Source organism: Pygoscelis adeliae, unplaced genomic scaffold (assembly GCF_000699105.1).
Source record: "Pygoscelis adeliae isolate BGI_AS28 unplaced genomic scaffold, ASM69910v1 Scaffold178, whole genome shotgun sequence".
Classification (NCBI taxonomy): Eukaryota; Metazoa; Chordata; class Aves; order Sphenisciformes; family Spheniscidae; genus Pygoscelis; species Pygoscelis adeliae.
In genome coordinates this window covers 534,817-558,764 of record NW_008825323.1, presented here as the reverse complement: position 1 = coordinate 558,764, position 23,948 = coordinate 534,817, and the positions used below count along the sequence as shown (strand labels likewise).

The 23,948-nt window shown below is 38.7% G+C and overlaps 1 protein-coding gene across 8 annotated transcripts in view; it reads left to right on the top strand.

Annotated features, from left to right (window-relative positions):
* MEF2C (myocyte enhancer factor 2C) overlaps window positions 1-23,948 on the top strand; it is a 141,553-nt gene that overhangs the window by 96,082 nt on the left and 21,523 nt on the right. For 3 of the 8 annotated variants that reach the window (XM_009330296.1, XM_009330300.1, XM_009330295.1), the window contains 4 exons: window positions 5,838-5,897; window positions 6,043-6,180; window positions 13,539-13,725; window positions 14,882-14,929. In XM_009330296.1, the coding sequence (XP_009328571.1) occupies window positions 5,838-5,897; window positions 6,043-6,180; window positions 13,539-13,725; window positions 14,882-14,929 (433 nt within the window). Of the gene's footprint in view, window positions 1-5,837; window positions 5,982-6,042; window positions 6,181-13,538; window positions 13,726-14,881; window positions 14,930-23,948 lie in introns of all 8 variants that reach the window. The other 5 variants (XM_009330301.1, XM_009330298.1, XM_009330297.1 and 2 more) reach the window with 4 other exon arrangements.

Genomic DNA, 23,948 nt, shown 5'->3' with positions numbered 1-23,948 from the left:
GAATCCTACGTCAGCTGCCCAGGGGGATTTGTGGGGTTTTCAGACCTTTTGTGCCGCGACGACGGATGGGAAAAGCCTGAAGGATGAGGAAATATCCTTACTTAGAACCTCGGGAATTATTCAGATCTAAATTCTTTTAAAAAAAACAGTTCACAAGTGCAGCGATGGAGAGAAGTCTTTTACATGTCCCGTGAAATAATTGTGAACATAGGAGGGTGTAAGCTTAGTTGCGTGCATTAACAGAAATCTTAATACAAAGCTTTAATGCTGGAGTCTTCATGTGATTTGCTTTTGTTTCTTTCTGAGAAAATCCAGAAAGATACATGTTTTAGATTAGCTGCTATGAGATCTCTGAATCTGTCAATACCCTTCTTCTATTTATACTTACAAAGCCAAAGTTGCCCTGTGTAATTTAAGTCAATACTAAACAGAAAAGCACTGGCAAGTGAGTAAGACTGAACATTAAAGAAAGAGATTGTGCTTGGTTTCTTTTAGAGAGCAAACCTCTGCCATCTCCCCACCTCCAGTCTCACCATCTCTCCAGAGGGGTAACCCAGGCACAGCAGCCAGACGGCAAGGTGTGCTCTCTCATATGGATGCGGGAGACGCACTGCAGGGAGGTAGCAGGAGATGCGGTGAGGCTGACCGGTCTGGTACAGCCTGCAAGGTCAGAGCGAACAGACTGCACCTCCGGAGGGCTCTGCGTCGCCCTGGTTCGGGGGCTGCACCGGGTGTGCTGCCTTGCAAAGCTCCCCCGTGCCCAAGTCACGTAGCACAGCTATGGGGAACAAAGAAGCAAAAACCCCACTGTCCCAGTGCCCTTTCAAAAAACACAGATCAATTTGGTTTTATACAGGTATTGTAAAATATTGTAGATATGCCTTGGCACGTGTCACGAGCGTGAGTGGAAGAGGCTAGACTGAACTCCATAAGCAGGTAGAAGCCTCGTGTCCTGATGAGCTTGCAGCATACACATATAAACATTCATAGCACGCTGGTTGATCATTCATAAGCAAAGAGAAGCAGATGTTACTGGCAAAGGGTGTCGACATTGTTTGGTTTCACAAGAGGTGTGATTAGAGAAGGTACTTGAAGGAGGAGAGAATAATCACTTGGCATGCAAAAATGAGAGGCAAATCCGAGCAGAGGGTTTGGTGTATTGTTGTGAAAAGCACACTTACGTGTATTCATTTGAAGAAGACACACATACAGGACCTGACAATGGAAATTTTTTTTTCTTTGAAACTTCAGTGAAAATAAAATAGTAACAAAAAGGTTAACATGTGGTTATAGAAGTTCAGCTATTATATAAGCCCTGTAGCTTATTTCAAAAAGAGTATAAACCACAAAAGCATTTTATGATTTATACAAAAGAGGTAAGAAATGTTCCATTTTTCTGTGTTACTGGTATACATTTTTTTTTTGTCTGGAGCTTGTTAGATAACAGTAAGTATAATGATGTTTTATCTGATTCTCCTAAACATGCAATTAAAGTACATTAGTACCAGCATACTAGTTTATGTTCATTATTAAATGTAAAAATCTAAGAACTCTACATTAATGGAACATAAAATTTGATATTTTAGTTACACAGAAGTCAGGGAATTCAGATGGATGGTTCCCATAGCAACCTCTCTCTTCCTCTTTGTGTTTTTCATTTCACTAGAACCTTTCATTACTTGATTGCACCATACATTGTATCGTGCAATTTCATCATAAAATTTCATCATTATATAACTGTGCAAGAGAAGAGAGTGAAGGTTGTCTTCACTCAACACTTTCTAACTTTAATGTTTCTGTTGCACAGACAGCAAACTGATGCTTAAATGGATCAGGCCCATGATTTAAATATTTTCTGCTTTTTTGGGAGACCTCCATAAATTTGGCTGGGTTCTTTGGAATGGCTATAAATAATAAAGCAGTTGAACACAATAGCATATCATTCCTTTGTAATTGGCTATTGTCTGCCTTGCCACGTAGATATGTGGCTCCAGTGAGCAAAAGAGAGACCAAACCATTTTTCATTTGTGGCTAAAAGATTTATTCCATCCAGATACAGGAAAGAAAGTGATAGTGGAAAATGGAGGGCACTTGTGGTTTTTCTATTCTGACAGTGGAATATAATTTACCAAATTACAACTCTGTGGATTGTCATGGTGGCTAGTGGGGTTATCAGTTAGAGATCATTGTGGTGGCTTCTAGACAACATAACAGATACGGGAATTTGCAGAAGTAGACCTGTAATTCTGAATTTTTCCATACTGTAAATTTTTATTACAGATGAAGAACCAGTGAGATCACACTTTTCATTACACAAATGAAGATAGTGATTAACCTTGCAATAGTTAGGTCTTTGTTGCAGAGGATATCAAAATGGAACAGCCAGAGTGGGCTGGTCTGAACCTTTTGGAGACCTTATCAACCGACCTGGCCTTTTTAATTTGGCAGCTATACTGTGAGCATTTCCAAGCTCAAATATCTGTGGCTTCTCAAGTCCTGGAGTGTTGTGGGGAGCAGTTCCACAACAGATGAACCTATTAAGAAGAAAGGAGATAGCCCTCTACAAAGATGAGCAAACTAAAGGATAGGATGGGAAAAAAAAAAAATTTCTAACCTTCCCCACTCTTCCTGTTAAGCAAATGCTGAAAGAAGAGGATAATACTGCAGAAACAGAGACTGGATTAGGAAAATGAAAGGCTTTTCCTCCTCAAAAGCCTTCAAATTGCAATGATTTCCATTGCCTTGATAAAAATCAGACCTGGCTGGTGGTGCCATATTTTCTTTTGTGCTTTTGTAGTGATGATAAATTTTGCATTAAATGAAAGTAAATAGTTGTTTATACTTCATTTTACAGCAGCCAGTATGTCACTAAGTCAGCACTTCTCCTCCAAGATTTATAGAGCAGGATTTAGGCTAAATTGCTGGCATATGAGATTTCAGCCAAAGGTTGTTTTCCTTTAACCATTTTGTTTTTCAAATGTCTTGGCTGATTTTAGGTTATTGGAGTCCAATATAATTACTTGCTTAATTGCTTGGAAGAAGTAGAGCTTCCGTAGTTCAAAAATGGCTTATTTTCTTTAAAAATAACTGAAATCTGGCTTGGGGTTCTCTAGAATGCAATGCACTATGCAATTGTGTCATTTTATCCTCTTAAAAATTCCCTGAATAGTCATTAAATCTTTGGAAACTAGCTAATCTCCAGGAGGATGCGATAGGTCTGGCTATTTTCCAGGGTTTGCAAGAGGCTATGACAGATTAACATGGTAAGAAAAATGGTTTCTAAATCACTGCAAGACTGGGTCAAAGATTCTAGCCTGTTGAAATCCAGTTGGTCTACTTAATGACTCCAGTCTTCTACGATGTCCAGACTCAGCCTCTGCTTTCAAGAAGTGACACAGAGCAGAGAAGAGGAAAAATTGATGCGGAGTCCAGAGAACTTATGAATAAGGATGGATCAGTTAGATATTGGTGCCACTTTTCGTTGTGCTGTACCAACTTGTGTTGTGTTCTGTCCTGTTCTGTTCTGTTGTGTTGAAGCACAACAATGAAAGACCTTTATGAGATGTATAATGTGGTAGGTAATGGTGTGGAGGAGAGTAAAGTAACAAACAAGGCAGCAGAACAGGCAAAACTGTAGCCTGCCTGTTGAGAAGCCAGAGATAATGCTAAAATGTTCAGGATCATTATATTTGTCCTGAATACCACAGTCACTCAGATGAGCTGAAGAAGAGGTCCCAAGAGTGCTGATCTGGGTTTCGTGTCTGGACAGCTTGATCCAATGGATCGTGAAAACAATATTTTATGTATTCAGAGGGCAACCGTTTTGTACTTATATGAAGAGAAGGTTAGTTGAGATTAGTTATTCAGATGTAAAAGAGAAACTTCACTTTTAATATATCATATTGTATCTATTAAATCTATCAAACAACAGCTGATTGCAACTTTATAATTGGCTTGTTTCAAGCTGGTAGCAGTATAAATCATACATTACTATATCTGTTCTGCTAGTTAATGTTTAAAAGATAAAAGAGAGAGAAGAGGGAGTGGAGAAGTGTAGAGAATCATTCAGGTTGTTTTAGCTTCTTAAGGTTTGATTCCAGTGGATTTATAATTTTCTCCATGCATCAGTAGTAGCTCATAGGATTAGACGTGAAGTCTGTATAGATACAAAGTTTGACAAGAAAGATCTGCATTGAGCCAGCCTTCCACAGTTACCTAAATCTGTTTCAGAGGTCTGCAACGTGAGTTTGGGAGGCTCAGATCTCTTAGGGCAGATCACCATCACTTTTCTGACTTGATGAAAACATGAGGTTCAGGGGGTGTGTCTCCACGAGGAGAACAGCTTTATAGCTTTTGCAGGAATAAGACGGCTCTGTTCTTAAGTCTCAGGTAAAATGCAGAAAATAAGTCTAATTTTTAATAAATAAATACAGTAGTACAGAAACAAGGTATGACATTATAATATACTTGAGGGCTTTAATGGTGGTAAACTGGGCATTGCCATCAAGAAAATAATTAGGAAATGTACTTTTCCAAAAGGAAGAAAAAACTCAGATGAGAGGCAGCCTTTCTGAGGAGGCAAAAAGAAACCAGTTAGAGCACCCCACACTAATACACAGCACAAACGTAGCCACTTATTAACACGAGTACTAATCGATCTTTATGTTGTAACTGAGATTGCTTAGCCAGGTTTCAACGCAGAATTAACTGCAAGCTGTCTAATAAAGTAGTAAGAGCCAAATGGACTCTTTGAAGAGTTTTTGACTGATAAATTCTTAAAGCTAAATTTGAGAAATCTTACAAATATTGACTTTGTGTACTATTGCTTGTAGCTGGGGGATCCACAAAGACTTGCTTCTCATATTCTTTTACCTTAATGAAGCCAATGATTGTTCTTTGGTCATCTGTCGAGGTAGATCAGTTAAAACCTTTTGAGGCCAGGCAACCACTCTGAATTGTTAGCTACTGATTTCATTCTGTTTTTAAGCTTTTTCATCTCCCTTACTTACCTTGGTGATGATGATCATGGTTGTGAGGGTTGATTTGAGCTGTTGAACCTGAAATTCATGTGTTTTGACTTTTCACTAAGCATCTGTTTTAGCAGTGCATTTTCCTGTACATTAAGCTTCAGCACTGTGCATTTGTAGCACTGTAACTGGAGTCAATAAAAAGTAAACACCATGTCTAGAAGCTCTTAATCGGTATTTCACAGCCACATTAGCAACTCTGTCCTCCCCCTTGTCCTATCAAAAGCATAAACTTAGGAATCGCCGGGCATTGCTAATGTCATCCATTACATCCATTTCAAAGGAATAATTCAATTTAGGTACTCCTTCTTCATCTGTGAAGAACATGAATTCCTAAATTTGTTGCAGGGTTGTTTTTTTTTCATTTCTTCCTCCTGTATCTTTCTTTAGAGAAAAAGAAAGCACCAGGGTATTTCACTGTAAGCAGTATGTGTTCTTTGCTTTTAATGTTCATTCATTTTCAAATGGATAAATATGTTAAAATAAATGGCATTCTGGGTGGGTATCTTAACCGGTTGATGCTATCACATATGGTGGGAGGCGGGGTACTCGCACAGGCACTTTGCCGGATTGCCAGCTTCATTCTTTATTGACTGATTCCAGTTTCAGAAGAAAGAGGCCTGTATGGTCCTCTCTTGCCGCTCGTAATTGGAGACCTACAGCATCAGCGTGGTGGATCTCTAGTCACTTTCCTTCCCTAAAGCATAATGTAAAACCTTCCACTGCTGGGCAGTTTCTGTTACTGTAACACTGCTGAGTCTTTCTTGCAGCCCGTGTCAAGGATTGAACTTTCCAAATTATGTATTTCAGACGTTGAGAAAGAAAGGACTTAATGGCTGTGACAGTCCAGACCCCGATGCAGACGATTCAGTAGGTCACAGCCCTGAGTCTGAGGACAAGTACAGAAAAATTAATGAAGATATTGATCTAATGATCAGCAGGCAAAGATTATGTGTAAGTACTCTGAGCTTCCTTTCATTTTTTTTACTTTTTGATATTTCTCTGAACCTGGCAGGCATTGAACAAGAAAGAAAACAAAGGTTGTGAAAGCCCCGATCCTGACTCCTCTTACGCTCTCACCCCACGCACTGAAGAAAAATACAAAAAAATTAATGAAGAATTTGATAATATGATCAAGAGCCATAAAATACCTGTAAGTACCAAAGGTTAGATGGCTGTCTGCTGATAACTGCTGCAGTAACAAACCATAACCCTTTCAGTTCTGGCTTCTTAAGGAAAACATTTCAGCTGGAAACAGGCTTTAATAGCCCAATATATAATTAAACACTGTGGTCAGAAAATTTCACACAACATATTTTTCTTCCAAGTCTCTACCTCTGACACACAGACAAAGCCTACTACAGGTGAAACCTACAGAAGGAAGTGAAATATACATATATACATTATATTTACTTGATTTACAGAACTGTTTTACCACACTACTCACCCAAATTATATCTAAAAAATAACGATGGAAATCTTTCTTTGTGGACAGGCTAACAAACCCACAGAATACTTTCTGTGGTGATATAGAAAAAAAGATGTAAAACTGAAATTCCTTTTTATATAGTAATTAGTGCGTTCTGTGCGTGTCACTTCTGTTCTCAAGTGTCTCTGCTAAACTCAGTTGCAGCACTGAAGGGTTACAGCTACTTGCTCGCTGCAGAGAAACAGACTGCATGAGAGCCTAATGGTAGGATTCAGACATGTTTGTGTGTTGGGGTGATTTTACAGCTTTATCAGAGAATTTGCTTTGACCTCATCAGCATTTCTTTAATGCTTTAACATGAGCTAAATTTTGTTTTAACCAAGTCAAAATTTCTAACCATCAGTCATATGCCTTGCCAGATATCTAAGAGAAATAACTCTGCATGTGCTATTTCGTTTGCACAAGACATACAAGGGGAGAATACTTTGTCATTGTGTTTAATATTACATTTATAAAGCCGACAAAAAGAATGTGGAGGTTTGGAGGTTATATTTGGCCCTTCTTCCAAATGTGTGTGGAAGAGAAAGTAGCAAACCAAAGATTTGCCCAGGTCCAAAGAAGCATCTGAATTTGCATAGGTAACTGCTTGCTTCTAAAAAAGATCTTTTGGATGTGTTCATTCCTCATTCCCACATGTAGGTTGTATGGTTAGCTGCCAAAAAGGATGTCTGTATACCCAGAATGAGCAAAGTCTCTTCTGTAGTGCTAGTCAATTGTGCGTACAAAATCTGATATCTAAGCTGAGGGTACCTCTTAAGGCTGCTCAGATTCTGCCTCATGCAGTGTAAGTGTTCTTTCCATTAATTCTCAGCAGAAAGATTTTCACTCAAGTTAATGAAAATTTGAAGAAGTTCTCATATCATGGCAAACGTATTTTTGCAAGAAAAATTAAATAATAAAGATTTCCCCAGAGACCAGAATGGCACCAAATTTGATAAAGTAGTATTTGGAATGGCTGGTTAAGGATGCCCAACATGTATATAAAATATCAGGGAGGAATACGTATATGTTCCGTCTTTTTTTACCTCCCTTTTCATTTGCTTCTTTTGCATAGCTGTTTTTCTCAGAAAAAAAAGCTCTAAAGCTGTCACCGTGAATTTGGTTTCTCAGGATGGAACTCAGTTTGACAAACAACGACTGCAACATTTAGGATGACTGTTAAAAGCTGGAATGCTTAACCCTTTTTCATGTCAAAATCTTACCAACTGCCATGCCTTTCCTCTTTCAAGGATGACCTTTGGCTTGTTCAAATCAAAGCGATGGAATTTTCAATCAGATAGTATTTAACCAAGCTAATATTCCACCTTAAAAATTGTGTTTGGGATGGTCCTTCAGATCCTCCGTTTCTCACATGCTACCTGTTCTTGTTCCGACAAAGCAGCACATGTTACAACCATTTGAAATCTTAAGACATGACGAAAACCTTGGAAAAAAACTCATTCCTGTGGTAGTGAGTTCTATCACTTTCTTTACCTCCATAAGCATTTGGGAAAATCGCCTTTTCTATAAAACTAGGAAAGTTCTAGGAATTAGAAACAACACAGTTAATCTAAACATGGTGCATCACTTTTGTCCTCCCAAAAATTAATGGACTTTCCCTCTGGTTGCTTTCATTAAATTTAACCTTTTGACATCAAATATAGTCCTTCTTCAGCTATTAACTTGATGATTAACTTGGTATCCTGAGCTGTATTTTGGGTATAATGTAACTTCCTACCTTGCATGGATGTTACAAGGTACAATGTATTATCTTTTTGTGAAATTACTTCAGAGATGTTTCAGAGATACAGAACTACAAAATGTTAGCGTTTCTTTTCATGTAAGACAGGATATCCCTTCTTTGAATACTTCACACGCAGAGCTCAAGGTCTGTGTGCTCCATCGAGCTGCTTACCACAAAAGGAAGAATCAGTAGGTGTTCTCCCCTAATGCAACAGGAGCTCCTTCTCTTGGCGTAAGCCGAGATGTAATGGGCAAGATGGAGCTCAAAGCTAGTACATAATGGAAATTTGTAAATATAATATATTTTTATATATAGGTATAATAGATTATATTACATACAATAATATCCTTAACTGTACAAATCAGTATAACTTCAGGGAAGTCAGGGAATTTATATTCATGTACTTGTGATCATCAAAAGTAGCCAAGAAAGTTGGGGGAAAGAAAGCAAAACTGAACAAAAAGTCACCAAGTCAAGTCATTAAATCACTACTTACAAAATACATAAAACAATGCAATGCCTGTGCCTGGTCTTGTAACAGAATAAAGCTGCTGCCAAATGAAAACAAAATTGGCATTTGCTCCTAACAGCTAAGGCCAATAATGTTTCCTCAGATAATTTTCTGGGGATAAGTATTTATATTGTTCTAAAACATCTGATAATAATTAGACATTTATTTGTAGTTTTCATAAGAGTGATGAAAGCAGAGGAGACAGAAATAGTCCACTAGAAGGGAGCTATAAGTATCTCTGTCTCTAAATAAATGAAGGCCTGATTGAACATGGGAAGGATAAAAACAATATTTAACACAGAATGTTTGGTCCATTAATTTCCAAGGGTTTTGAGTCCCCACCACTTTGCTTTGCACAACATACCACAGCTTGTGGAGCACACATCTAACACAATGTGTGCTGTACGCTGGCAGTTTCCTCTCAGGTGAGCCATCTGCCCTCTTTGGCAATTGTGTCCAAAGGAGAAAAGACAGAGGGGAAAAAAAAAAAAGCAAAATGTGGCAAGCTGCATAGACATTAGAGTAAGGCTATGTCTATGTTAGTAAATTAGCAAATGGCAGAGAACGTACTGAGGCAGCGGGAGGTGCTTATCTCTGCCCTGAGTTGTTTGAACAGTCCCTGGCATGCTTTTGGCACTGGCCAAATAACGCTCTCCCAGACCATTTCTTAGCTCTGTTTGGTAGTTAGCCCAGGCCAGGAACAATTCCCAATTGTTGGTTTATATGCAGTCATGATGTTTTTGAGGTTGAGAAAGGTTAATAGTATGGACATGGACTGCTCTGTGGCCTCAGATGGCCTCGGTTCCTAGGCAAGTTTAATTTACTAATATAGATATTACGCAAGTGCATCATAAGCTTTAATGTCCATCAGGCCTAGCTGGAATAGATATGCCCCATGACTTACCACCAAGAATGACTAGGGAATCTGCAGTAGGTTGCAGTTCTTGGTGAAGGACATACAAGACTGTAACAAAATTTGGGCAACCAGAGCAAAACTGTAGCTCGAGACTTACTGTTTAATACTGGTGCTTATCCAGACAAACTTCTCTCTCTAACCTTTGGCTGCTGGGGAGAAGAAATAAAAACTACTGTATTCCAGATATATTGTGTATTGTGCTGCAAAGCAGAGAGTAAACTGACTTTGCCCTGATAAAATTGCCTATGAAGTACTCTGTAAATAGACGTAAGTATATCCAGACAGTAGGTAAAATAGTGAAAATGAAACCATTACTACAGAAATTAAGAAAATAATTTGCTTAACTAGTTTAAAAAAATATTTTTAAAAATACGAAAGGAAAGCTAAGTATTTGTTTCAGCAATGTTTGTATGTTTCAGTGATGACTAGTGAGACTGGCAGCCACAAGAGCAACCGAGACTGGAGCTCTTTTGTGCTGTACTAATGTAGAAAAAGAAGACTGCAGTCCTTGGAGGGTTTGGTTTGTACATGGAAGAAATACAGAGCATAATGATGAATGTAGACGAGCCTGTTGAGGATTGGCAAGACCTTCAGATTTGCGTTTGTACCTGTGTTTTAGTTTAGGTAGCTCAATAGAGGTTGGGATTAGGAAAGTAAGTCAAGAAAATAGAGACAATACTGGTTTCATCAGCTGTCTACCCAGGCTCAGAGGGCAGATTTCACAGATCTTATGATAGAGGTGAAGAAGACACTGTGCAAAGTGCTCCCCAGTGGGTGACACTCAATCTGACATGGGCTGGCACTCAAGCAGGCAGGATCATGTGCTCAAAGCCACCAGGCAGAGAAATCTCCAACATAGCCCTGAACATTGCAATAACAAGACACTCCATGTTGGCTTATTCATGTCTCACATCAGGCTGGAGGTGGAGCTAAGACATCTATCCTCATGTGAATTCACTGGCTAAAACCTTTTGAAAAGGCATAAACCAGCAGCAGCAGCTGGCTTTGAGCTCCAGGAGCAGCCATGCACTTCTGACTTACATGGGATTTGGGAACCTCTTGGATCCTTCAGTGAAGAGAATGTCTTGCTTCAAACCATACCTTCAGGCTGATAAAATGTTTCAGGTTATGCTATGTGAACCTATTTCCAAGCAGCGTAGACCTCAGTCGTGACATACACTGGTACTCCTTGTGCTATGTGCTTTGTAAATTTTCCTTTGAAAGACAAGCCACACATGCAACTCGTGGGCTGGACTTCAACTATAAAAACATCTGCAGGCAAAAAAAGGTTGCTCCTTGTCGTGGTTTAACCTCAGCCGGCAACTGAGCACCACGCAGCCGCTCGCTCACTCCCCCCCGCAGTGGGATGGGGGAGAGAATTGGAAGAGTAAAAGTGAGAAAACTCGTGTGTTGAGATAAAGACAGTTTAATAGGTAAAGCAAAAGCCGCACACACAAGCAAAGCAAAACAAGGAATTCATTCACTACTTCCCATGGGCAGGCAGGTGTTCAGCCATCTCCAGGAAAGCAGGGCTCCATCACGCGTAACAGTGACTTGGGAAGACAAACACCATCACTCCAAACGTCCCCCCCTTCCTTCTTCTTCCCCCAGCTTTATATACTGAGCATGACGTCCCATGGTATGGAATATCCCATTGGCCAGTTGGGGTCAGCTGTCCTGGCTGTGTCCCTTCCCAGCTTCTTGTGCCCCTCCAGCCTTCTCAGTCGGTAGAGCACGAGAAACTGAAAAGTCCTTGACTAGTGTAAGCACTACCTAGCAACAACTAAAACATCGGTGCCTTATCAATTTTGTTCCCATCCTAAATCCAAAACACAGCACTTTACCAGCTACTAGGAAGGAAATTAACTCTATCCCTGCTGAAACCAGGACACTCCTGAAAGAAATAAAGAACATACTTCAGCTATTACATTTTTCATCATGTAATCATTTATTCTCTTTTTTCTATTTGTGAGATACAAACATTAGTATGTTTCAGGATCCCTGCGCAGACCTAGCAGCACATGTAGTTTTGCTCCTTACCCACTGAGTGCATAGATTCCCAAGACATTTCTCCTCCCCTTCCCACCTCTACTTGAACCCATCAACTCAATGGAAAATACAGCCCTTGGGGTGCACTTCAGCTTCTCGGCAAAGGGAAGCGAGTCCCAGCGTGCAGCCCGGCTGGGGAGCAATGCCAGCAGGTCTGTCCACTCAAGTGCCCTACCTGACCTCAGCCGTTATGCCATGGCCATCTCTCACAAACCCAGGCCACAGGCTACGTAGAGGGTTTCAGAGCTAAATTAACACCTTGAAGTAAGTCCCAAGGCATTTGTGTAATGTATCCTTCACATCATACCCTGAAATAAATCTTGCTGTGTGTTTCAGTGGTTAAGCAAAATGATTCCTCTATATTTAGAGCAAAATTATGTCTGCCCCTAGAAAGAGGGGAGGGCAAAAAGAAAAAAAACTTAAGGGATAACTGTAATTTGATGGCCAGCGCTGTAATATGCAGGGCACAGCCAACAGCTCTGGCCAGCCAGAGAGGAGATGTGGGCGGCGCAAGGTCAGGGCGCCTCTGTTGCCTGACACAGCAGATTATGTGTCCGGCTGTCAACATACTCCCTCTAGGTCCTTGAAGACTTACCAGTACTATCAGCTGCCAAGAACAAAATTAAAATTCTGATTTCCTCCCTCCAAAGATGTTACAAGGCTGGTTTAAAGAATTTTTTGATGGGTTCAGACCCTTGAAGCTTATGAGATTTTTAAATGGCAAATTAAGGGGTACTTCATTTGCATTCAGGTATTTGAATATTTAAAATGCTGTCAGGTAATTCTGAAAAAGTTTTCTTTCCGTTCACAAAGACAAGAAAGTAATTATTTTTAAAACAGGTAAATTAAATATGGAGTTCTAATGTATTTGAATGCCACCAAAGTCATAAATTTTAGAGAAATTCAGGCAACTGCCACCCAAGAAAACCCCAAGCAATAAACCCACCAACCAAGAAAACTTGAGTTGGGCTTTCTAAGAGCATAACGAGAATCACGTGCTGCATCTCCTCGCACCCTCTGTCAGAGTGGTCCATAATTTGGTTCTTTTTTGAAAGGGATTCTTGCAAAGGAAAGTGGCTCAGGAGAGGATCCTGCCTTAAAGTATGAAAACAGTATATTGAAAATGTGTCACCAAACACCATCACCCCCCCAAAAAAGCCAAAACAAAAAAACAAACCCACAAAGAACCCAAAGACTGGTGTGCATCCAAAGTTCTTGTATTTGCTACCTGTCCCTGAGCAGAACTTTGTTTCTTTTAAGCCCCTCCAAGCTAAGATAGAAACTTTAAAAAAAGTAATTTACTGTGTTGGTGCCTTTAACGTGATTTGGGATCATTCTGGTTGCTAAAGCAACATAAGCTGAAATTAAAGCTTTCCCTTTTGCATTCCACACCTTCTAATTTTTCTCCATGCAATGAAGTCATCATAATCATGTACCTTTGATCTTGCAGTCATCTGTGACACTAGATTAAGATATCACAAGTGAACAATTACGACTTCACAGAATGAAAGAAAAAGAAAATTAAGCCTCATAAAGCAGGGTTTTGTTTTAAACAAAAAAAAGTGAAAGAGTCTTTCCAATTCTTAGTAAGTGAATGTGCAAGCTGCATTAAAGGAAGATGGAATCATGATTTGAAAAATCATATTTAAAAGCCTTGGTAACTCTTTTTAAACTCTTCTCTTGACTCTTGGGGGAGGGGGGTGAGCATAAACATTTTAACCACCAACTATAAAATATTTGAACTAAATATAGCGTAACTGTACTTGAAGGCTGTTGTGCTTCTGTACTATTCTCGTCTTTGTTTCCCTTTTTTGCTTGTACAGGCTGTTCCACCACCAAACTTTGAGATGCCAGTTTCTATCCCAGTGTCCAACCACAACAGTTTGGTATACAGTAACCCAGTCAGCTCACTGGGAAACCCCAACCTTTTGCCGCTGGCTCATCCTTCTTTGCAAAGAAATAGCATGTCTCCTGGCGTGACACATCGGCCTCCAAGTGCAGGTAACACAGGTAGGCTCTGTTCAATCCCATCCCTTTAAATGCTCTTTTATCAGCTGCTTGTGTGCCTTGGGTCACTTTAAACTGTACTCTGAGAAACAAGAACTCTGTTTTTACCAGTCATAACAGTTTGTCCAAAATTGCTGTGTTGAAAAATCAAAAGAAGAGCCAAAGGGGTTTCTATTCCCAATTTAGAAAATTAAAAAAAAAGTTCTAGAAAAAGCTGAATATTGACTAAGATTAAAAGACATCAATAAAGGATAAAAGGGCAGACAATTTGCTGTTTCATAAAAAGGCAGCTTGTCTACTTAATTCATGCAAGAACTCACTATACCATAAAGCTTAAGGGGGCAGGGGAGAAAACGTAGCCAATGCAAACAAGTTGAAGCGAGTAAAATAAAGCACTTGTTACTTAAATCATCATTCTAGAGGCTAAACGCAGAATTTATTATTATTTATGCATTCACAGGTTCCTTGATGGGTGAATGTTAGCTGAGCTCTGTACTTGAGTGCCTTGTATAGCAAGAGGCTGTGCTTTGCTCTGGTGATGATGAGGGCTCACCTCTGAATAGGATAAGTGGGGATTAAGTTCATTCAATCTGTCTGGCTGAAGCAACATCAAGATCCTTAAGTATACTGGGTTCAAAGAACCATTTGGGGTCCCCAAGTGCAAAGAGAAGTTTTAAAAATCCTTAGAGTGAGTATCTATGAAAGGCTCAGGACATTGAAATGAAAAGCTATGTAAATATATGTTACAGCTTCTGAGTTACGTTCTCGTACAGGAACTTTCAGTCTCATCCTCCCAATTCTATGTGGAAGCCTTTGTTTTTCTGACTAATACTGAACTAAAGATAGTTTTCAAATGAAGGACTACTACACATACCTTTCAAATATAATTTATTTTTCATATGCTGTGGAAGTATGAAAATAAAATAATGAAATGTTGTGTACTGCATATTTTGTTTGTCCTTGAAAGGCAAATATCTTGTATGGGTAACATTAAACATTTCCATTTTATGGCTACGGGTCTGGTCCACTGCCTGTTGAAGTCAGAGGAAAACAGTGCTGGGTACTGGAGCAGGCCGTTTGAAGTTAGAGAAAATGTTTTGAATGTTTGCCTGTTACAATTTATCGTGCTCATTTGTAGTATTTCATTTCAACCCCCTAGGTGGCCTGATGGGTGGGGACCTCACAACCGGTGCAGGCACCAGTGCAGGTAAAGAAAAAAGAATTTATATTTATTTTTCTAAGTGAACAAAGGACTTCCTTCAAAGGCTGAGTCCTAAAATAGCTCCATACTGGAGGTGGGATATTAGAAAGTGATCGGCATCGGTTTATTTCCCCCAGCTGGGGGGTGGGGAGTTGACATTTGTGCTTCTCTTACTAGTAAGAAGAGGCTTGTTTTCAGCAGTGTTGAGAATCTTGCACCTCAACAAATTCCACAGATACAAACGTGTATTTTCCTTCACATTAGCCTTTCCGTAAAAACTTTTGGGTCCATTGCATAGCATAGCCCTGTTCAGGCAAAACTCCTACTGAGGCCAGTGTCAGAAACCCTGATCCTTTTTAAGTCACAGGGAGTTTTTCCATTGACTTTAGGGGAATTGGGGTTTCGTTTTATGAATTTAAGCTTGAGTAAAGATTTCGATATGGAGTCTTTCATTAGACTTCAATCTACTGAGCACAGATTTGATTTCAAGCCCCTGCTTTATAGACCATTGCTAGTCAGCAAAATCTGTTAGCATTTACTTAAATAATCAGTAATTAACTTACGCTTAGTTTTATGTATTTACTTAAGTGCTTTGGTACACAACAGGGAAAGGATTTTCAAAATACCCATGCAGAGAAAAAGATTAGCCCTTTTAGTCCTGCTCCCATAGAACTAATGAGAACTGTACTTGCTACGGTCTGTGTTATCAAAGGAATGTTGTCAGAGTAGTCCCCTTTGCTCAGTAAACTCAGTGGTTTGTTAGCAATGTCAGCAATGTTGCATTATTACAAATACGGATTACAAAAGACAATGGCAAGATTACTGTTTCAGTCTGAGAAGTAAACACATATGTTCGAAGAAAATAAGCTGAGTGGTAAAACATGGAGCACATCCAATTTTACTGGGTTAACTGCTCTCAGAAAGAACTGTATGGGAAAATAGTTGTAAGGTCCATTTTGTGCACCATAAACCAGGGCTGATATATATGCTGATTCTGACGTTGTCTCATAAAATTACTTATAGAGAAATTCTGGGTATGGTGATCTTTTCTTTCTTGGCTCTTCTCAGCCTGCATTAGACCACCCCCCTTTTATCTTCACACATAGATGAGTCACAGATGTTTGTGTGATGCATTTGTAGTAAAATTGAAACTGCACAGCATTGTATCAGAAAGGCATTTTAAATGCACGGTGAACCTTTGAGGGGTCATTTTGTATTAATTTAGGAGCAGGGAAGACAGACCACGGGAACTTAGCTATTAGTCTCCTTTGTTCTCAAAAAAAGAAAGCATGATAGAAATTTGCAGTTTTGTTAATTATCTTTTGTTAGCCTGCGAAACACAGCTAAAGAAAGATTCGTTCTGGCGATGTTCGCATTTCATCTCACTTTAACCTCATGTATAGTAGAAACTTCAGGAACGGCAGCGGAGGGAGTCGGGTAGGAAATTGGTTGCCCTATTAAGGAGCTCCCTCTACTGGCTTATTGAGAAATATCATTGTCTCGTTATTGGTTTCCCTGTTCCTTTAAAAAGACGCTGGAAAGCAATTAGTAAAGGCGGCGATGTTTTCTTTTAAAAGGCGCACATATTAAAATAAAAGTTCCTCTACACATGCATTTGGCTTAATAATCCCTGTGCTTAATAAAATCTGTATATCAATATGCCAGCTGAAAATTTATATGCTTTCTAAATACATATTTTTTTTCTTGGAAAAATATTAAAAGCATATATAAGCAGAGGAAGAGGAATAGCTTGATTACTCACAAATTAAGAATTTCTATTTCCTGGGCGCAGTGTTATGCATTAAGCTCTCAAGCAATGTAACTTTGGAGTAGGCAATTGATTGGAGGGGCATATATATATGAGGGGTATTGCTAGGAATGCATCATAAATATTTAATCATATGAATAGTCTTTGTTCTTTATCTGGCAATAAGAGCTTTAAACACCATTAAAGAAGTGTTTTCTAAATCTCTTAAATGCAGAGCAGTAGGAAGAATTTGATACAGCGCTGAAGGAAGATGAAAAGGTCACTATAAGGTTGAATCCTCTGTCTTAGTTGCATCATTCCACAATGGCACTATTTTGGACAGTCCTCTTTCTTTAGGGTGCAGCAGAATAAACATCAAAAGTTCTCTTTGTTCATCATTCTTCACAAGAAACAGAGACCTCTGTGTTTTCTCCTATTTGGCGTCTTAGAAGCTGGTAGCATGATCATGTGGTTTAATCTGTTGGGGTTCATATTTCTGGCCAAATTAGAACATTATGGATTTGCATTTTTCTGCAGTGTCCAAAAATAGCATATATTCAAAATAACATACTCCAAGAAGAGGAGTCTAAAGAGTTTCATTTCTGCCATTATAAAATGAAACTACTTTTGATTGCTAACACCAGGCCTCAGTTTCTGCACTACTTTAACAAATTACATTATAACAAATTACATTATAACTGCAATATCAGAAATGGAAAAAGATTAGTTAAGCCTGTGTTTTGAGAAGTATGTTATTTTGTCGGTTTGGATTATTTCAAGTAATAACCCTGAAATCATCCACAATTTACCTTGGGAGTCAACCCAAGACATAAATAGAACTTAAAAAAGCTGACTATTTCTTTATTACCCTACACAACTAAATACCGTCGGTGGTATTTTTAAGTTAAACCAAGGTTATCTCAGGTTTGTAACAGTAAATTTGTTCTTAGTCAAACACTGATTGAATAGTTTCTATCATGTGGTAGTAGCAACTGCCAACAAAATTGGAGTGAACTTCACATTTAGTATGGCTGCTAAATTATAAATACAGCACTATTCTCTCAAACCAAAGGCTTTTGATTGAAAGAGAGAGCAAGAACTTTTTGGACCCAAACTGGTATGGTCTAAAACCATTCTAGCTTACCCCGTAACTAATATGAAGGCTAAGTGACATGTTACCTGTTTACATAATAGACTATGTGAACTTCCTTTAATTTTTAGGGACCATAGTCTTTAACAAAACCACTTAATAGTAACTTGACCATAAATAAATAATGTCTATGAAGTTTTAGTTCAGTAAATTATCTGAACTCGAGTTTTATTCAGTGGCTTAATATTTGTGTTGAAAGCCTGATAAAAGATTAAAACTTTAAAAATATTTCAATAGTTTTAAAGTCAAAATACAACAGTATTGGGGAACGTCTTTCTTTGCATCTGTACTTTAAACTTTTGATTTTCAAACTGAGTTATAATTTTAGATTGAGTTATATTTTTCATTTTTTATGTGGCTTCCAGATTATGACATTTTGGATTTTATAACTAAGTTTCCTTTTGAGTGGAATAAGCCCATCTAAATCAACATAATTTCTTTACGTTTTAAACCACTATAAATAATAAAATCGAAGGAAAAATTCAAGCTCAAGTTTTAAATCCAGGATGGGTATAACAAAAATATACTTGCTTTAATTGTTTATTCACTTCCTGCAATTTGTTTTTTTCACTATTTGATTTTTGTACTGCCTCCATCTTAACATTAGTATTAAACTAAAGGAGCAAGTTATTCAAAAGTACTTGAGACTCTACAAATGCTGTCAGAGGGCCTAAGTGCTTGTTCTTTTTAAATCAAGCATCCTCAAACTACCTTTAAACCTGTTCTTTAAAATCATTAGAAACTGAAAAGATCAGTAGTGCGTTTTGAAAAATTCATCCCATGTCTTTTTAATAACTGAATCCCATATTTACCTATAAATCAGCAGCTAGTCACTTCCTTCTGGAAATTCACCACAAGCTAACAGTTGGCTTCTGATCTTCTGAGGGCTGAGGTCCTAGATCTGCCAGCCAATATCATAATTTGCTAGTGCTTTCCTGCTCCTTTTTCTTTTCTTGGTCATGTACTGACTGTGGGTGAATGTATTATATATTCTACTAGTATTTCAAGCCACATGGGAATACATGTAGTAGTACGGGTTTTTTAATTTATAAGCCCTCAGGGTAGAGGCAATCTGGATTGCATCTTCTCAAAAAAAAGTGATTTACTAAAAAGAAGCAATCTGCCCAAATAAGTCTACAAGCAGTACCGAAAATAAGCAAGGATTTCAAAGGCACCTAGTTGAATTAGTGTCTTTTGAAACTATAAATATAAATAAACAAACTAATACTAAAAATAAAAAATTAAAAAATTAAAAGGTTACATAAATATTCTCCACTGTGCCCTGAAATCATGCTTGGCATAGTCAAGAGAAGATAATTCTTAGGCTACAAGTGTGGAATATGTTAAATAAACAAGTGATCTTAGAACAATGATTCCCAAACCACAGTTTATGGGCAACCTGTTAGGACCGGGTTTGCCAGGGAGAGCATGGTAAGTTGTTGCCCTTCCCTTATTACTCGATGAGTGCAGTCGCCCACAGACCTCTGGTCCAAAGATTGGGCAAGATGCGGTGCAAAAGTATAGTAAACAATAGTTCCTGTCTAAGGAAGTTTACAGTCCAAAAGAAAGAACTTGCAGTCATTCATAACAGAGTTCATGATGCAATAGTGCCAAATCCAAACAATAAGGAATCATAAATTGGCAGGTTGGCTTAAAACCATGGAGGGGCATAAGAAATGAAAAACACAACAGCTCTCCTCTTCCCTTTTTCCACTCATATTATGCCATTTTAAGTGTTCCTTTTCCAAACTTTCCTCCATATAAGGAGGATATATACTTTTTTTTTCAGTGTTTTAAGGGAAGTACCTACGGGTAAGAGATTTGTGATAAAGCAGGAAGAACACTAGAACTTGCTTGACAGCTCTAATACATAGTATGAAGGAAAGAGTCTATCTAACAGTACCTGAATTTCATATCTGTGTAGGTGATCAACACAGGCCTTTCCAAAATTAAGTCCTATTTCTGCCCTAAGCAACTGATCCGTTTTATACATTTTATTTGGACTCTCTTCATATGGTTAAAATCACATCAGTGAAACTTTGAGAATAAGTTTGAAAGGATAGATGCTACTGTCCATGTAAAAATCAAAAATTCTTGCAACGAGTGTCATGCAAATGTTGGATGCGTGTATTTTCAGCTAACTCATGTGACCTCTTACCAATTAAGAGGTCCACATAAGCCCATTCTGAGTAGACCTCAGTGAAAAATGTGAAAATTTGGCCTTTATTAGGTTTCCATCAGCTGTGTTAGTGTTGACTTAGTAATTTATTTAGTTATTCTTTGTCTCATCATCTCTCTAATCAGCAGTGTCTCAATATTTGTATTTATAAAAAGACAGCTTCGAAGGATTGAAAGGGAGAAAGCCCTAAGTTCACATGTAATGAACAATTAAGTGAGTCATGCAAACTGTGGTTCTTTGTAAGTGGGATTTTAAAGACAGGCACGATTGACTTCGTTTCCTTTATGACAAGTGGTTTCAAATGCTCCTCAAGAATAATTTGGATTCTTTAAATAAAATCCTTTTCCTAGTGAAATCTGTGGGAATTTTTTGCTTTACTTCAGTGAGACAGGGATTTCATTGGGGTTTTTGTCTGTGCATTCTTGCTCATTAAGACACCACACTGTCTTCTCTTGCACGCTGCAATCCATATTCTTGTTCAGATTCAGAAAATACAAGAAGGCATTGCAAATTAGCAAACATCTGGATTTCATGCCTGTCCTGAGTCCTGAAAGAGATAGTTGATGCCTCCTGGATCTGGAATGCAGCAGTGACTTTGCTCTGAGAAAGCAAGCAAGAAATGCATTTAACCTCTTGAAGCTGGGACTGCAGCCACACGTGGAAGCTCCTGGCAGTATTAAGTTAATGTGACCCCTGCCCTTTAACTTTTAACATGATTCCCCAATTAAGATATTCAATCCATAGATTCCATTTGTTTTCCAAATCTCTTGCAAGCTGATTTTTTCCTTTGGAACAGTCTCCCAGAAATAAAAACCAGAGGAGACAGGGATGGCTTAGTTACTGATCTTTTCTTTGCAACTGCTTAAAGTTCAAAACAAATCTAAGTAGTATTACCTATGTGCAAAACACTTTCCTTTTCTGCGTATATCTGTTCCAATAACATTGGTAAGTGTATATCATTTGTGTTTAACATATGTGGTCCTGAAACTTTCCTGACATTGAGTTTTAAATTATTCGTTCTTCGTTTTTCAATAATTGTGCATTTAACAAAAATCAACAATTTAACTTTAGCTACATGTGTATGGAAAAAAAAAAAGTTAACATTTATTTCTAAAATTCCCTTGGGGAAGCAAGAAAGTACATTTTCAAATAAGGTATTAAGTTTATAATTGGAATTACTTCTTGTCTTGAAATATTTTTCATTAAAAAAGTGTTTTTTCCCAAATGATAATTGATTTCAAACACCCAAAAAAGGAAATTATTTGTCATCAGCAAATAATTTCTTAAAAGCAGATGATTTGTCAAAGGCTCTCACTCAGGCAGTGAGGAGGGAAAATAAGTCTTCTACCTTTGCCAGGCTTATATCTTTTTTCCTATATATCTTCAGAAAAGATTATATTTTTCAGTAATGTAGTTTTCCCTCTGACATAAGTCAGGTTTTTTTCCTCTCTCCTGACTCTAGAACAGCGCATATAAAAAAAAGAAAAAATGCTGACTGTTTTTTGCATAAACAGGACTAGAATGGAGCATCTTTTCAGCTAGCATACAAGATGAAGGAAGATATATGCTCCTAAAATCCATTATTTAATTGCTTTACTGAAATAAGAATTAACTTATAATCACAGGAGATCAGCTAAGTCCTGAAAACATAGTTTGGAGAGGGGCTTATCTCAGATAGGTGCAGTCCAGATATCCAGATTTGTGCATCCTGCACATGTTAAGAGATCGGGCTTGTGCCACTTACTGCAAGATTTTCTGAAAAGCTGTTATGCAAGCTAAATTTCAGATAAGCACCACTGAAAATGACCCTCAGTTTTTGGTGTCGACCTCTCCTAATAGACTAGACCTTAGCGTGGAAGATCACTGCATTCCTAGTGCAGAGCATGGACTAACCTTTGCAAACGTGGACAGTGAGCGAGGCCGGGGACATTGCACTGTGCCTGCTCCTCGTGGTAGCAGCTGCAGCACCCATGGCAGGGGCACGGTAGCTGTTTTACCGTGGTAAGCCACTTTTAAGTGACTGTCTGATCCCTGACATTTTGTTTGGGCCTTAAAAACTTATAACACACAGGAATATGGTTCTGATGCTCATTGTGCAGTGCCCATGTGTTTGAGATACAACAGAGTAATATTCATAAAGCACAAAACTGAAGACCACCATGTAATTTTCTTAAGTTATTTTTCTCAATAATTACAACTTAGTTACTGTGCTGATTAGGTGAAGCCTCAAGCCAAACAAGATAACTTGAAATATATGGGGTTTGAGATGAGCATAGCTATTGATAAATAACCATGTTAGAACAAAAAATAGTGTTGTGGAAGTGGAAATAAATGAATCAATACAATCAGAAGTAAAGGTATAGGAAAGAGAGTATTTCTGCATTAAAGCTATATGCTCTGAGATTCCTGAAATGAGGTGCCATTATAGAATTATGAAAGCAAATAGTAAAATGCTATGATCAGACAATATAAAAATATAAGCATACTAACAATAGTAACTGTACTGCAAAATTAAAAAAAAACACAGGGAGGACCTGGATTATCTATTGCGCTGTTTCTTTGCTGAGCAAAAAAAGGAGGAATAAGGATGATCACCGTTGAAGAAGGAAGAGCACTCCCCCTTCTCTCACTGTAGAATTTGTGACAGACCCCCCACTGCCTATGTGATATACCCCTATTCCAAAGTTGCAAGGAGGGAATCCAGAGATGTGCTGGGATATCTGCCTGCAGCTTGGGAAACCTAATTGCAGTAAGAAATGTTTCGAAGGGTTGCTCACAGTTCCTTATGTGGGTAGCCACAGGCTAACTCTGTAGACAGTCAGGTGCCACCTTTACATTTATTTTATTAAGGTGTGAACTCCTAGACTAAAGTGGGAGAATACTTAGTGCAAAAACTACTTTAGAAACATTTAAATATGGATCTTATTATAGCAACGAAACATAACCGCAGTGTTGGTGATCAGGTTAGTTTGCCATGTACTTAGTTATGCACTTGACTCAGCAGTAAAGTATTTGCATGAAGTGTAATGGTCTGTGATACACAGGTCAGGTTTCTGTTCTCATGGTCTTTCATTCTACATCTAAATAAACTCATCTATTTCTCCATTTGGCTGAAAAGCATCTCAGATTTCTAGCCTCCTAGATTCATGGCATGTCCTTAGATTTCCAGAAGTGTGTTTTGCAATGTGGTCTGCATTGTCAAGTGGCCAAAGAGCCACTTCTTCACTTTCAGCTTCTGCCTGAGAAGCATAATCTCTGTCCTGAAGGAAATCTGAGCCCGGATTTGCAGTATGGGATACATGTGCCCTTTTTCAGCAATAGCTGTGTGCACCTGCAAATACTCCACATAGAGCAAATTGTAAGGATCTTCCAAATTTTATACGGCACTAGCCCAAGGGTTAGAAACAATTTTGACTACTTCATCCATGTAAACTGTTCATTAAGGTAGCTGGCAGTGCTCAACATGAAGATTTGAAGAGGAAGAGTTGGTTTTTAATTCTTTCATGATAAGGAACGTGCTGCCAGGACACCCTGGGGGCAGCTGGGGGCTGGGAACAGCGGGGGCTTCCTGGGGGTAATGGGGCAGGGCTTCTCAGCCAGGACCCATCCCACCGCCCCAGCCAGGGAGCAGGGCAGGCGAGGGGGCAGCCGGGGGCAGACCCAGCCCCAGGCATCAGGCACCTCCATGGGGATGGGGATGGGCCAGGATGTCAGCCCATGGGTGGGGGTCTGGATCGGGCCTGGTGAGGGGAACCATAAGACTGGTTAGAGGACTGTTAATGACACTAAAGATGAGATTTAGCAGTAAGACCCATGCTGTCTCGGTATGTAGGATCTGAGCCTAAGTACTTGAAACAGCCCAGGGACATAGCAAAACTGAAAAATGTGAGCCACAGAACAGAGAAGTAACTTTCTTTGTAATATACTACAAATATAAGCAGATCACACA